Source organism: Colobus angolensis, unplaced genomic scaffold (assembly GCF_000951035.1).
Source record: "Colobus angolensis palliatus isolate OR3802 unplaced genomic scaffold, Cang.pa_1.0 Scaffold74, whole genome shotgun sequence".
In the NCBI taxonomy this organism is placed as follows: Eukaryota; Metazoa; Chordata; class Mammalia; order Primates; family Cercopithecidae; genus Colobus; species Colobus angolensis.
The window spans coordinates 5,559,857-5,576,850 of record NW_012121154.1 but is presented as its reverse complement, the minus strand read 5'-3'; the positions used below and the strand labels follow the sequence as shown (position 1 = coordinate 5,576,850).

Here is a 16,994-nt window from a genome sequence, read left to right as displayed (position 1 = left end):
CATCCTGACCAACATGGTGAAACCCCATCTCTACTAAAAATACAAAATTTAACTGGGCATGGTGGTGCATGCCTGTAATCCCAGCTACTCGGGAGGCTGGGGAAGGAGAATCACTTGAACCTGGGAGGCGGAGGTTGCAGTGAGCCGAGATCATCCCACTGCATTCTAGCCTAGGTGACAGAGCGTGACTCCGTCTCAAAAACAAACAAACAACAACAAAAAAAACTGGTGATAATTGTTTGTAGGGTGAAAGTGGGATGTGTGCTGAACTTCCCTTCCTTTTAAAATGTTACTTGAAAATCTAGTGCCTGATTTTGTCAAAACAAAGACGTGTGCCACCCAATTCCTGCTTCTGTGAAATATGTATTTTCTAGCAACCAGTTTACCATAATGCAGTTTATTATCATGACCTGAGTTTTCTTAGAAACATGAGCTTCAGATCAATATATCAATTGGCAATAACAAATTTGAAGTTGGCAATAGCTAATGGCATCTGTAAAATTTATCTCATTAAGACGTGCTAACTAACATATATTTGGAAATTAGTTTATCTGGGAGGACATAGCAGAATCGTGTATATGTGTTTCTTTGGGTGCTATATTAGGAGTCTTTTGTTGTTATTTTAGAAACAAAAGGTAGACACTCTGTACCAGAATTGCTTCAATTAAAATTTTCAAGACATAGAGATCATGTGGAGAAAAATATTTAATCACATGGAAAATCATCTATGAAAGATTTCCAGATGTTTATAAAATAATGATTGCTATGATTTCAGATACTTTTTCACCACAGGAATCATGAGAGTAGTCTTTGTGGTGATGTTTTTGTCAAAAAATAGAAAAGTATTGTGACTAAAGGGCTGGGACTAAGGTCTGGCTCTACTTTCAATAACCATGCTAGGTTCATTATTTAACTCTGTAAACAAGAGCTTCTTCACACATAAAATGTGAGTATTAATTTGCATGTGTTGCCAAAAACCTTCAGAAAAACCTAGTGCCAATTCAATTTGAATTCCCAGAGAAATGAGCTGTCAATTCCCCATACCATTTCCGACAAAAAATATCATCTGCTTTATTTTATAATTCAATACAAAAATAGAAATTAGATTGTTTCATTTTCCTTTCTTTACTTGCTAGTAAAGTTGGTAATATTTTTCATATATTAACTTTCAATTCCTGTTGAGATTTTCTCTTTCTGATTTATAAAAAGCTCTTTATTGACTAAAATATTAATATTTGAAATTACTTTATAAATGCTTCAAATATATTTGTGCTAATGTTTTGTTTCCTTTTTAATTTCCTTTATGCTATTTTTGGACTGAAGACAGGTTAACTGTCTCTGTAGTTAGACCTACCAATCTTGTCCTACATGAGGTCCCAACTTGCTCAGATGCCACACAGGATAATTTGCATATAATAACAATTGATGCTTGCCTTGTGATGACTCTTCCTAAATTAACATTTCATAATTATTTTCATGTTTCTTCATATTAAAGATTATATTACATATTAATTTTTTATATTTTTAAAGTAGGAAATGGTGTTCATTGTTTTCCAAAATGGGTTCTTACTCTAATCACATTTATGTAATAATTTATCATTAACCTACTATTTTATCAGTTGGATCCTAGACTATTATTTTTCATTGATATATATATATATATGTATCTATCATTTACTAGAAATATATATTTTAATACTATAACTTTCTAACATTTTTGCTAAACCAAAATTTGTATTTCTCTTAGGATACTTTGAACAGCCATTACAAAATGCCATACACAGCATGGCTTAAACAAATTATTTTCTCACAGTTTTAGAGGTTGGAAAGTCCAAGATAAAGATCTGGCAGTGTTCAGTTTCTGGTGAGGGTTCCCTTCCTGGTTTGCAGGTAGCCACCTTCTCATTGTGTCCTCACATGGCAGAGAGGGAGACCAAGCTCTCTGGTGTCTTTTCTTACAAGGACACAAATACCATCACATCATGTTCTCACCTTCATTTCTTCATCTAATCCTAATTACCTCCAAATACAAGTACGAGTAGTTTCCAAATGCAGTCACACTGGAAGTTACGGCTTCCATGTGTGAACTGAGAGGGGAGGTATAATCATTCAGTCCATAACAGTATTAAACTTCCATTTATAAATAACATAAATTTTTGTTATTTGTTTATTCTTATAGATGAAATTCATCCATCTGCCCTGGCTTTATGTAATAATATTCTATTGTGTGTACCTTCATATGTCAGCTTCAGTCTTTTTTGAACAAAGTGTACTATAATAAACTTTGTTGTACTAGAGAATTTTGGCTTCAACTTATTTTTTCTAAATGATGCATTTTGATAACTTCTACCTAAAGTTTGGTTGAAAGTATTTTTAGAGAAAAGGTATTTAAATTTAGTAATAATATCTTCAGCAATGTTAAGCTAACCCATCTGATGGTGGGAAATGTGTAGCCTTTTGCCTACACTCAAGAAATCAAGTATTCTTTCCTGAACCAATCCTTCTAGTCCCACAAGAGAACAAATTTGAATGATTTTACAGATGAAGAACAGAGATCGTTTATTCTCATACTTATTGGAATGTAGGAATTCACACATGAAATGAAAGTGACACTAGTAAGTTTGCAGAAGTGCAACTATGAAGGACATCTACTGAGAAACTGTACCTTAGAGTGTATTGGGATTATTATTTAAAGCTGGCATAAGGAGAGTAGGTTCATTAGCTTATGACATCCTCTGAGTCATTGTTGAAGCCATGCAAGTCACTTTATTGAATTTCTCCCTACAAAGATTTTTGGCCGGTTTATTGTGTTTTCCAGACATAATAAGCCTAAAGTGGGGATTGTAACACTGAGTCATGACCACCGCTAACTATTTTAGCTCACTAAGAACACATATGAAAGTGTTCACCATGCAAGAGTATGCACAGGCTCTAAACAATGTTTGTGGTTTTAAATATTTTTTATGAGAAGTTATTGTCTTTTCCATAGGATCCAGTGTTAGAATTCTTACTGTTCTCAAGTACCAAAAAGAGTGTAAACAAAATCATAAGATAAAAAAATTGGCACTACCTATAAAAGCAAATTTTTCTTTCTATATGCTTCTGCCAATGAAAGTAATGTACAGAATTTTATTGATGTAAGCCTTGAACAAGCCAAGTAAAATATATTCTTGCATTAATTTAAAAAAAAAAACTTAGAATTTTTTGCCTCTATACTTCATGTTTGTGAGACTCTGAGGCTGATCTCTCAGAATCTTTATTAGCAAAAAATATTAAGATATTTCTTGGTTGAAAACCAAAGAGGGTGAGAAGAGGTAGACAAACCACCGAAATGGATTAAAATGTATCAAAGTAACTTCTTAAAGCTCTAGGACATATGTTTGCTTGCTTATGGAAATATGTTTAACCACAAAATAATCCCTCCAATAACTTCTGAAATACAATCAGAGGTATCAGCACCCTTCATCCAAGTTCAGATTTGTAAGACAATCAAATTAGTTTAGAAGTCACACAGGGTAATTTGCATATAATGACAATTGTATCAACGTATGTTACAATTAGAATATTTTTGGACCAATATGCTACTCTCTCAATTTAGATCCATACCAAGGACTCTGAAATATAACCATTTACAACTTCCCCTCATTTTTATTTCTCCAGAATGTGCTTTCAAAGTGATAACAATGTCACAAGCAGTGACTCATTCTTACCAGAACATTGATGGTCTCCTGAGCAGTACCACTTCTCTGTCTGAGGGGATCAGGGATGGCATCGTTGTCCAAATCTGTTACTTTCACAGCTATCTTGTACTGTGATTCAATTTCTCTGTCTAGTGAATCTAATAGCTTTATCACTCCTGATGCAAAAATAAAGGGAGACCTGTTATCCCAGGATTAGTAAATATTTGCAATATATTCTAAAATGTTAATTCTATAAATGAAATTATTACAATAATGAATAGAAATTAACTAATACAAATAAATTAATTATATATTCATACACCTAAAATGTAATTATAACAGGTATTAAACTATGCACTATTTTACTCATCTGTTAAGTCACATTCTTGGATACATGGAAAACCACAAGTGCACAGGCTTTCTGAAGATCAATATAGCAAAGATCAAAGCTTTAGTGCTTTGCCTTAGGTAAGTAAGAATTTATGGATACAGCTAACAAATCCAGGCGAACATTAAATAGTTCAAGAGAAAGTTTTTAAGATGTTCTTATGATCACAGTTTCTAAATAAAATACATTTCCAATGAGTGTATATGAGATCTTTACTTTTATGATTAATTGATATCAGCGTTTTTACAATACCTGTACCTGGTTCAATGTAAAATTTGGGAGGTGTTCCCAAATTGCCTCCAACAATGGTATATTTCATATTATTAAATGGCCAGTCTGCATCAGTAAATGTAACTTTTCCAACTAGCGTATCAACTGGACTATTTTCAAATACACTGAAGGTAAATGCTGATGCAGTTCCAATTGGATTCAGTTCATTTATGTGACTCACCCTTACAATGACTGTAATAATTGCTATGGAAAAGAAAGCACATAAAAATGCAGCTGAGGCAATAATGTGTCTTCTTCAATAATCCTTTTTGTCTTTTCTTTTTAATTAACACCTCCTATTATATTACATTTATTATATTTTATACTAAAATCTCAGGGCGTAAGTTATACATTTATACTGATGTTTTATTAAATTATTACCTTTTCAATCATAGAGCATTCGGAAATAAGTTTAGGAGTAAAAATTCCATTGATTCTTTTTGAACACCTGTCAAAGAAATTGTCTTTTATAGTGTGTTCATATATAAATGCTACTATTCTGAATTAAAGACCATGGTTTCCAAAATCTGACAAACTATTCATTAATTGAAATATAATCAAAATGCTTCAGTATAATAATGAAAGAAATGCAATTTACTATGAGAATCTGAATATTAGTATTTTCTCTAAAGTAGAATAAACAAATAATTCCTTGAGAAATATTTTAAATACACAAGTATTCTAAAAATGTTTATTTTTTAACATTGTATTTCAATAACTGTAATATGCTGTATTAAACATTTGGGTTTCATTCTCTAATTTGTTTTTATGTAGACTCAGTTTTTAAATAGCTGTGCATGAGCACTAAATAAGTTAATATAATAATATATTGCATACTTTTTTTATAACAGATTTTTTGAATAGTTATAAATATGACAAACTTCTGAGGCCCAATTTTTAAATGCACTGGGTGTTTTCTATGTCAAACTATTTTAATATTTCAAATTAGTAATTTCTTACTTGATAGTACAGGACTTCCTTCATCAGACACTTTCACAAACAATGTATGTTTGAAATGCATTCCTGCAAAAATAGCATTATCAAAATCCAGATGTCTAGGTCCAATCTGTAGATGAAAAGCAGTGTATCAATGGTTCACTTTGTTTTCTTTGGTTAAACATCTCTTTTGTTATTTATATGAATCCAAAATGAAGACATATGAAACTGATATTGGTAACGAATTAGTGAAAATGATATTCTAGAACAGCATTGTCCAATAGGAATATAACATGAGTCATAAATGTGTGCCACATATGAAATTTAAACCTTTCTGGTAGCCATATTTTAAAATAATACAAATAAACAGGTAATATTAATTTTAATAAAGTATTTTATTTAGTCAAACATATCCCAAATGCTAGCATTTTAAATTACAATCAATATCAAAAATATTGATGAGATGTTTACATGTTTGTTCATTCTAATTCTATGAAATTCTTTGCTTAATTGAAAACTGTAGCATATCTTAATTTGGACAAAACACATTTATGAGCTCAAAGGTATATGTAGCTAGTGGATTCTGTACTGCAAAGTTTTATATAATATACAACTATAAATTTATTGCAAAACTAAGATGATATTACTTTATATTCTGGCACTTTGTAATTATTACCATACATTGTAAAAATATGCTAAGAGCAAAAGTAGGGTATCATATTTATGTGCATTTGTTCACACTGATTCATTTGTCATAGATTGCCATTTTCTTATGCATTATCTTCATAAATAGTTACTGTGATGTGTAAAAAGTGGTCGTCGTGAATTTGTGCTCTTTCAAAATGAGTTAGATCTGGATTAGTATTAGTGGAAATAATCTGTAGGCAGCAAGCTTTGAATTGCAAGCTTCAAAATTACACAAAAACAGAACTTGAGATCCATTCTGCTGGGAGAGGTCAAAGCATCTCATATTTTTGTTCTTTCACTTTACTCTCCTGGGAAGAATGTGCATGGCAGGCATGATGCTTTCAGGATCTTAAATAACATTAAATACAAAGGGAAGTGGCAAGAGTCTTCCCCCTCACAATCCTCAGGGTGGTTGTAGCCTAGAGTACGTCTGGGGCCATCCAAGGGGAGGAGTGGAAAGAATGTGATCGCGTGCTGTGTCTTCAGTTCTTCTGAAGGCCTTTTTGTGCCTCAGCCACATTCGCATTAACTATTTTTTCTCAACAAACAGCCAATACCTATTAAGGAGGGAAGTTATGTGTAGCAACTGGATACTGAGTTTGTGCAAAAAGGATAGGTGAATAAAACTGTTTTCTCAAAATTCTACAGTGTTCCCATAATTATAGAAATCAGAGTCCGTAAATGAAATAGTCAAATGGGGCAAAATAGTTTTTCGTGAATGAAGTAGCATATTAAGTAATCTCTAAGGTGCTTTTCAATATTAGAATTCTGTAGTCTATATTCTAAATAGATAAAGTAACAAAGAGAACAATGGCACTGAATCATATATCAGTCAGGAAGTTAACAATTTATACCAGTAATTATTTTGTAAATTTATTGTATGCCTTTTCTATCAATATTAAGAGAATATGAAAATACAGACATAAATTTAACAATGAAAAGAACTACAACTACAATAAGGAAATGGGAAGAGGCAGACCAGCATCTATGGAAATTCTATATGTGTCAGAGATAGCATTAGAAGTCTCTGTAGAAATATCACTGTGAGAGTAGGTGCTCCAAATAGTGAAAAATAATTAATTGCTTTCCTACTTTACTGCAGACCACAAAATAAGTTCTTTTACATTTAGAAAAACTTAAATATGAAATGCCACTTGTAAAAATATTTACAAGAAAATATAGGATATTTTCCAAAATATCAGAGTATATCACACCAATAATAACAAAACAGAATGGATAAAGACATGATTATGCTTTTCACACAAAGGAAACACAAATATTTAATGTTTATTCACATATTTGGTGAATATGGAATGATGTGCAATCTGATTATCAATTAGGCAAAAACATGTTAAACGATGTGACAGTAGCAGTTATTATAAGAATATTGCTCAAAAGCAATGCATATCCATTTCAGGTGACAGTATAAGCTGGTACAACCTCTTTGGAAAGCAACTTGGCACTAACTCATACAGCTGAACGTTTAAATACATTATAACATGGCAGTTCTGATCTGGGGGCACTAAGAGAAACACACAAGAATGCTCATTACAATGATATACATAACACACAAAAACCAGGAGGAAATTCAAATCTCTACCAACGGGAGAATGGTTATAGTCATACAATGGAATATTAAGATATATAATGGAACATTACAGCAACTAAGTGACTGATAGACAGATAGATAGATGATAGACAGATAGATGATAGATATGATAAACAAGTACTCCCTAAACAATAATGACTCAAACACATAATGAATCAAATATCAAGTTACAGAAGACTGCATAGGTATACCACTTTTTTAAAGGTTAAGAACTAAGCAAACATAACAAGGCTATCTAGTAATATGTACATTGATGACAAAACTATAAAATCCCCAAGTCAATGACAAACACAAAATTCAGAATACTAGTTGCGTCTAGAAGACAAGCAGAAGGATGGCAAAGGGTAGCAGCACAGCTGTTAGTAATGTTCAATTTCTGAAGTGAGATGATGGGCTCAGGGGTTCATTTTATTGCTATGCTTTATTACTTGCAAATATGTTATGTTATGTAATATCAAATATTACATCATAAAATAATTTAAAAAATGAATTGACTAGTAAAAATATATTGGGGTGATTTTTCAGGTCAATGCTCATTAAAGAGAAATAACCTCATAAAATACATGATTAGTAATACTGACTTAAAGAAATATTCCTTTTTATTATTTTATTAATAAGTTCAATATATTGTATATGAAATCATTTGGATTCATTAAATAGTAATTCATTGTTAAACATTACAATTACATGGCTATCACTGGCACCCTGGTGAATATCATTCCTCCATGAGTAAAGGTAAATTTAAAGTTAATAGCTACTAGTCTACTAGAGCTGTAATCATTATTTTAACATAAAATTCTTGGTGCTTATTATAAATCATAGTTTTGAGTGATTGCTAATCTTTTTATCTCATTAATATAATACATATGCCAATGTATGGCATCTAAGAACAAATGTTTTATTTTTAATTTTAAAAAATTATATTTTAATTATGCCCTTTTATGAGTTTAAAACTCAAACATCATTGGAGAGCCAAACACATGTTCTATGTTCTTCTAGTAAATGTTTTATTCCCTAAGCATTAAAATTGTGTCAGTTTCTTTTTTTACACACTAGCTTCTTTTCTCTAGCTTCTTTAAGATAAGGATGTTGCTACTTTATGACTTTTTCTGAACTTAATCACCCTTTGAGAAAAATGCTATTGTTCTCCTTCCCATAATAGTTGGAAAAAAGAAAAAGAGGTTATACCATATGCCAGGGAATTTAATAAAAAGATTAATTTTTCATAATTTTCAGGCAAAGGTAGAAAGCCATCATAAAATACTCTGTGTCAATGGTTTCGCTTCTAGGAAATTTATGTGGCTGGTTTTATGGTTTTAGTCAAATTAGAACAGGCCCACTACAAAAATTTTGTTGTTGTTTACTCATGTATTTTGTATGCTTGTTTTATTTGTTTTATTCTTGTTAGAGTTGCATGAATAAGGGAGATTCAAAGAAATGTTTTTCATGCCATGATCTTCATATTCCTAATTGAGGATATTTTTGATATTGTATTATTTTCCATCATTATCAGGATACAAATGTAACATATGTAGTTTACAAGTATCTGTTTTGATATTCTAGTCATATCAACAATATATTCTAATTGCAAGGAATTATGAAAACATGGCATTGATGCATCTGGCAATAATGTTACTAAATCCTGTCAATGTCTTACCAAAATGACTTTTACAGTATAATTTTGTTCATTTTATTTACTCATTCAGCATTTTTAGTTTATTTTTTATTGATACATAATGTACATATTTTGGGGTACATGCAACAATATATTTGTATAATTTGTAAAGATCAAATCAGTGTAATTGGGATATCCATCACCTTAAATATTTGTCTTTTCTTTACACTAGAAATATCTATATTATTTTCTTCTATTTTGAATTATACAATGGATTATTGTAAACTACAGTCACCCTACTGATCAAATACTAGGTCTTATTTCTTCTATCAAATGGTAGATTTATATCCATTCATTGTTCATAAATCAATATATATATATATATATCTCTCTCTAAAACATTGAATATATGTCAGAAACTAGTTTAATGACAGATTTTTTTCTTTTACCATCTGATGGGAGAAACAGATGTAATGTGTGATTAGTGCTATGGTGAGAGAGATACAAAATGCTGCAAGAACCCAATGAGATGTGCCTGTGCCTAATCCAGACAAGAGGGAGAAGAAGTATCAGGGATGGCTCTTAAAAGAAACAATCTCTAAACAAAGCCATGAGGGCTATGCAGAATTGTGTGAGTACTGGGGACACAACATAACTGAGGAGGAATTTCTAGCAGTATGAATATCATGAACAGCAGGACTAAAAGCAAGGTGAAGGACATCCATTGTTTTAAGATTGTGAAAGTGGTTCTGTGCATCTCAGCCACAAAGTATAAGACAGAGAATGATAATGTTAGGGGTTTGTATGGAATGCAACTTGGATAAAGGTCCATTTGCAATGAATTCAGTATCAAAATAAGGTAAAAAAAAGAAGTGCTTGTTACCTGTGTCTACTCATCCAAACCGTGTTTGGTTTCTTATCTGTTAATGAAAACAAACTCAACATGGGTTTGAACAACTTTTAGCATAGCAATGTTCAGCCATTACCCAGGAATCTTTGTTGAACACAATGTCTAATCAAACCCCACCTATTCCTTTAAAAATATGTGAGTATAACAACATATTGCCTGACTTAGGTCTCAAAATTTATTGGAAATAAAATTCTAGATTTCTTTAATTGGTAAAATATTTGAGCTATGGCACATCCCAGAATACAGTAATGAAGTATGCATATTATCTTCATATACCATATTTGATAGTTATTGATTATATTTATTAAAAGTAACTATGGTAGTGATATGGACAGGAGACAGGGAAATACTGGGTAGAAGAGGGTGGTCCCCAGCTAAGGCCACACCCCCAAGCCTGGGACTATGTCCCAAAGTGAGAACATGTATTCCTGTTTTCCCATCCAAATGTTGCCTTTTCCAAAACCATCTTGGCCTGCCCCACCCCACACCCTGTACCCATAATCTCAGGCTCCACTGGCAGAGGGACAGCAGAGCAGCAGAGTGGCTGGGCAGCCGAGAAGGAGAGAAGAAAAGCAGTAGTAGCTAGACATCAGAGAGAGCAGCTTGACAGTGGGACTTCAGAGAAGAGTTTGGTTGGGGCCAAATTCCAGAGGAAGACCACCTTCCCACTCCATCCCCTGTCCAGCTCCCCATCCCACTGAGAGGCACTTCCACCACTCAATAAAATATTCTACGTTCACCACTCTTCAGTTTATTTGTGCGGCCTGATTCTTCCTGGATGCTGGACAAGAACTTAGGTACCAAGAGGATGGGTGTGAAAGGCTGTCACCCTGACCCTCCACTGAGCTGTTAAACACTTAAGCTGTACATGGACAGCAAAGCTAAAAGAGCACACTGTAACACATGCCCTCTGGGGCTCCAGGGTCACAGGTACCCCCTTAGACGCCATGGTGAAGCACAGAGCTGTACTCCTGCCAGTGCCCAGAGGCATGAGTCCCAGCCCCCACACCCACTCACCTGCATGCTCCCCATCCTGTGAGGGGTTTAGAGCTGAGGGCTGAGTAAATGAGCCACCCCCTTCACAAGTCCTGCATAGGGGTCAAGGGAATGAACCCGTTTCAGTAGTTTTGACACATTCCAAAGAAATAGACAGTATTTTATTATACAGCCATTTGTTTTAGGAAATTTATAACCTTCCTAGTTCAGTTCCAAAGATCAAAATTGCATTCCAGCATTCATCTCAAACTAAGATATGTTGTTGGTAATTTAAGGTTCAATTAAAAATCCAGGAACAAATTCTGCCATCAGCTATTTGAATTACTGTAGTTCATTAAGAATTTTATAATCATGAAAATATTTTTCTATCTAAGGTTAATCACAGGGACACAACCAGAGAGCAATTTAAAAATACTTACTCTCAGTTCATTGTTTGTGAGGGTAAATGTTCCAATTGAAAAGGCATCCATAATCAAATGATATGTTATATTGTTATTGGGAGCATTTCCATCCTTTTCTGTACAAGTTAGAGAGACTAAAAGAGTTTCAACTGGGATGTTTTCAGGACATTCAATTCTGAAATGAGCAGAATATGAGAAAAATGTGGTATAACATGTTAATCTAGATTTATGCAGATGATAATACTTAATAGATGTTTAAAAATGTGATCTTTTAAATAATCACTTCTGCCAATAAGAAAAGTACAACATTGATGAAAAATAGTGTAAGATAAGAAATTATTTGGCATCCTTGCTGAGGCTAAGGGAATTGAATTGCTATTATGCTAGATGAATAAGCAGCAACTTTAGTATTATGCACACATATTATCATTGAACAAAATGGAAATTAGTATCTCGGATTAATAATTTTATATTTATAAATCCTAGATCTCTATGTGATCTCTTGAAATTAAATGTCCCATGCTTTTTCTTTACTCAGATAATATATACTTGTCTCCCACTTAAAAATAAGAAAACAGAACTATTGACTATTAAATTTGATAGTTAGCAGGGACTGTTTATTCTTATCAATATTCCTATGTCCCTCTGTATATCCCAATTTTCCTATAGCTACTGCAGTAGGCTATGTGGGATATGCTAGCAAATGAAATGCAAGTGGAAATGCATTATATCAGTTCTCAGTATGATGATTAAAATTTGGGGGTACCTTCCACATGCTGTCTTTCTCACTTCTCTTCATGTGGTTGGGAGCACAAGGCAACACACTGCAAAGCCAAACAATTGAGTAGTCTAGGATCCCTGAGTCACAGCATAGAGTGCCACACAGTAGAGCCCACCCACCTGCACCACTCTTTGCATAAGGGGCAAAGAAATGCTTATTGGGTTTAGCCAGTGATATATATGTACGTTATTTTTTAAAACAGCAATCACTGGTATCTTGACTAGTACACAAAATTATAATGATATTTTTCTTTTTTAAAAGAAAATATCTAATGTTAAGTATTTAAAATACATTACAATTAAAATAATAGAGGAATAAAAGGTGAGTTGTCTAATTTGTTAATATGAAAAATGTTTTAGAACAAAAATTGTAACACCCTCCAATATGAATCTGTAGACTACTAGCTGGAATAGAAAATAAAAGCAAACAACTATTGGAGAGGCTACAGAATTCTTCTTTGTTCTTTGGCCTTTTGGTTTTCAGCAGAACATCTCTGACAAAAAGTTTACAAACAAACTAAAAGTTGATTTTTGAGTATAATGGAGCAATGGCACCATTTTAGTATGTGTATTTTGGGCATTTTTATTATAAAGTGATCAAATATATCCCTGCATTTGTATTCATAAAATATTGTTTTCAGTGGGAGAAAGTAATTCAAGGGCAGACCAACAAAAATGTTTTATAATGTATTATAAAATATCATTTCTGCTATGAAAGTGAACATTTTAAGTAAGCAGGAGCTTTTATTGTTGAACTTGCAGGACTATCAAAATTCTACTGCATATAATTTATTTTAGGTCCATATAGATAGTCTTTTGTTGCTGGAAGCACAGATTACTATGGTTTTCCTCAAATTTTCTATATGATATATAATAGTATAATATCAATATTACTTAATTGATCATTATCATTGGTGATCGTTAATCAACAGATTATCATGTGATCTATCATTAATTCTGTAACCGCATACTGTTGGAATGAGATATGTTACCAGATTACTCCTAGACTAAGTTAAGTCTTTCTAAGTTAAAGACGTCTTGTATTCTGTAGAGAGCAATACACTAAGGATCAGAAAATCGAGGTTTCAGGATCCAGCCCACTATGTATTAACTGTGTAATCTTTGTGAGTAAATTAACTCCATTTTAATAATAGAAATAACATATCATACTTGCATTTTAAATTTCTATGTAGTTCAAAAGCTAGAACAAAGAAAGTAAGTTTGTATGTGGCTTTAGAGCTATAATTAAGTTAATGTCAGTAAAATATAAAACGAACTATAACCTTGTATTTATACAAATACATGATTTCTCATATAATAGCTCTTTTAACTCCCTGAAAGCATGAAACTAAATAAAATAATCCTTTGGCTTTCTAGCTTTAATTTTTATACTTTTTAAATAGTTAATAAAGCAGATCCACTTGTACCAGGGAGGAAATTGAAAGAGAAGCTTCATAGTGTCTGAAAATAAAGGAAAGAATGAAAGGCTTCGGCTTCATTGCAGGGATGGTACGATGCTTATCCATTTGTTTTTCTCCTGCTTTCTCTGTGCCAAAATCTGAAGACCAAAAATTGCTATCATAACTTACATGTAAATATCCTGTGAGCATTGAGGTGGATTGTCATTTACATCTTGTAGAAACACTGTGATTGTCCCAGTTGTTGAATGCATTCGTTCATTGTCATAAGCTCTAAAATATAATACCCAAGACTTTGGGGTGGCTATGTCTTCATAATCCAAAGGATAGGCAAGTGTGACTTCTCCTGAATCTAAAAGGCAGGCAGATGCAAATTTTTTCATTACTCATAAAATGAGTAAGTTATGAATTAAAAAGAATGGCACGGTTAGTTCTAAGGATAAAATAAAGGTCAGTCATTGTTCTGAGGAAACTCACACGCTAGTCACAACTGTGGATCTGTAAGGAATGGTGGTTGGATAAGTGACAGGGAAAGAGAGAAGCCTTCTTAACTACATATTTCAGAACATATTTCATGGGAGGGTCATGGTGGGTGGGGTAGGAAGCACAGAGTGCAGGCTGAGTGTTGAAAAATGAGTACAGGAAATGCAGGCAGAGACAACTGAGGTGGAGTAGGGGTGGTGAAGAGGATGTAGGTGGAGTGGGGGACAGTAGGCAATGAGAAAAACAACAGAAATCAACAAAAAGAAAAGCTGATAATGTTTTCATTGAGAATTGCTTTCTAAATTTTATCTCATCTATATATGCAGAGCATGTAACCCTTATGTGAAATGTGCTCTCTCCTTTACAACCTTGATTTTTAATCTAGAGGTAAAAATATAATTGATGCTCATTCTCATTTCTTACATTCTTACCTTTCTAAGTATTTTTGTTGTCTAGAATGCATTCTCCAGTGGATGCATCAGGAAGAACTAATAGGAGATATTGTTTCCCATGTTCTCAAATATTTATATGCTGTCTTTTATATATGAGGTCATTTTGCTGAATGTAAACTTGTTAAATCACATTTTGTGTCCTTGGGTTTCCTAAATATGTTACTCTGTTAACTTATAGAAAAGTCTTCTAACAATTTATTAATATTACTCCCTTGTAAGTGACCTACTTTTTGCCTAAAGGCCCAAATACTTTTCTAAAAAATTAACATCTAATAGTTTATTAAAATCTGGCTCAGATTCAGCCATTATGGATTAGTTTTTCCAAGAACCTAGTTTGCCTTTTCAAATCTTTTATTTTAGGAATTTTTTTTGGATGATACCTCTGAGTATTTGTCAGAGGTTTGCTTCTTCAGGAATTTTTAGAACATGATTTAAAGTATTGGCTCTTCTCTGCCTACTTTCTATAGCTATCATTCTTTTCTCTTTCATTTCTGTTTTACTGTAATTATTAAATTTTAAAAATAATTACAAGTTCATGTAAGAGTTTTGTTTGTTTTTTCAGAACAATTTGAGAATAAGTAGCTGACCTGATGCCTCAACATACATTTTCTAAAGCAAGGGTATTCTTCAAACAGCCATGGTACATCAAAATTGGAAAGTTAACATCAATACATCTAACACCAAGACCTCCACTTAAATTTCAGTATATGTCTCAACATATTTTATAGCAAAAGATCCAATTCAGAATCGCATGTTGTCATATGTCTTTAGTCTCCTTCAGTATGGAAAAGGTCTTCAATCTTCCCTTGAGTTTCATGACTTTGAACTTTTTGAAGATTACAGACTAGTAATTTTGGAGAACGTCTCTCAAGTTGGGTTTGCCTAATGTGAGCTCATGATTAGATTCAGGTTATGTAACTTTTGATTAAATATCATAGAAATTACACTGCATTCTTATTAAATGTTATCAGTTTGTCTCATTACTGATGAAGTCCATTTTAATTACTTGACTCAGTGAGTATCTGCCAGTTTTCTCTACTCCAAAGTTGCCATTTTGCCCTTTGTAAATGGTAAGTTTTTGTGGGCTGTGTGCAGTGACTCAAGCCTGTAATCCCAGCACTGTGGGAGGCCAGTGAGGGTGTATCACAAGGTCAGGAGTTCAAGACTAGCCTGGCTAGCATGGTGAAATCCTGTCTCAACTAAAAATAAAAGAAAATAAAAAAAAAATTAGCTGGGCATGGTGGTGGGTGCCTTTAGTCCCAGCTACTTGGGAGGCTACGGTAGGAGAATCACTAGAACCTGGGAGCCAGAGGTTGCAGCGCTGAGATCATGCCACTGAACTCCAGCCTGGGTGACACAGTGAGACTCTGTCTCAAATAACAATAATAATCATAATTTGAAAAGAGATATTTTGAAACTAAGCATCTTGTTTTTCATCAAACTGTCCATTTATCTTTGTATTTATATCCAATGGACTCATGGAGTCTCATTTTATGATTTATAAACTGTATTATTTATTTTGATGTTCAGATTGCTCTAGAATTGGGAAGGGGGAACAATTCAAGCTGATTTCTGGCATTTTTGTTTTTGACATACCTTCATCATTCTTTGAGCATGTTCTTGCTTTCTTGCTCGTTTTATACTTTAACTACTGTGGCCTCAAAAAGAGTCATTCCTCTAAAAAGCTTCTATGGGGAAAAATGGTATTCAGAACGCATTATCTGAGTAATAGCTGTACTCATGGCCATTCTGATATTATGCTCCTAAGTTCTTTCACTCCTTAAGTAGGGACACAAAAATGTATGCATTTATATTTGCGTGTCTCTGCATATATGTACACATATAGTTACATCAATGTTAACCACACACACATGCATATACACATAGATATACATGTACAAATATATATATATGGAAAAATGTAAGTTCATTCTGATACCTTCAATTTTAATTTATCCCCACATGGTTCATTACAGTTTTCTCATTTTCCACAATTGTTACTCACATCTCTGACTGGAGAAACCATCCCTCATTTATCTTTAGTTTTTTATCAATTCCCTGGTATGTAATTAATCACCCATCTCTGCTACCATCCCCTTTTCACTGCCAGTTCTGGCACCCTTTCTTTATATATGTATGTGTATGTGTGTGTGTGTGTGATATATATATATCTCCCCCCTTAACTTGTGACTCACTGAACCTTCTCTCCACAAGTCATCTTCCCTGTCCCTCTCAGATTCTGGCTCTCTACCAGGAGCTCTTTTGGCTGATATGATAGATGGTTTGTGTTTAACTCAGCTCTTTTCATGTGTGAAAATGTACATCACCTCTTAAAAAGAGAAGACATCTTTCTTTTCTTCCTCTTCTTG

General features: G+C 33.1%; 1 protein-coding gene across 1 annotated transcript in view; it reads right to left on the bottom strand.

Moving 5' to 3' along the window:
- The window catches only part of LOC105501677 (desmocollin-2), a 43,110-nt gene extending 29,132 nt beyond the window's left edge, over positions 1 to 13,978 (bottom strand). The window contains exons 1-4 of the mRNA XM_011927697.1: positions 13,862 to 13,978; positions 5,299 to 5,404; positions 4,321 to 4,542; positions 3,711 to 3,856 (exon numbers count right to left, since the gene is read on the bottom strand). Of these exons, the coding sequence (XP_011783087.1) occupies positions 3,711 to 3,856; positions 4,321 to 4,542; positions 5,299 to 5,404; positions 13,862 to 13,882 (495 nt within the window). The 5' untranslated portion in view covers positions 13,883 to 13,978. The remainder of the gene's footprint in view (positions 1 to 3,710; positions 3,857 to 4,320; positions 4,543 to 5,298; positions 5,405 to 13,861) is intronic.
- Between the last annotated feature and the right edge of the window lie 3,016 nt (positions 13,979 to 16,994).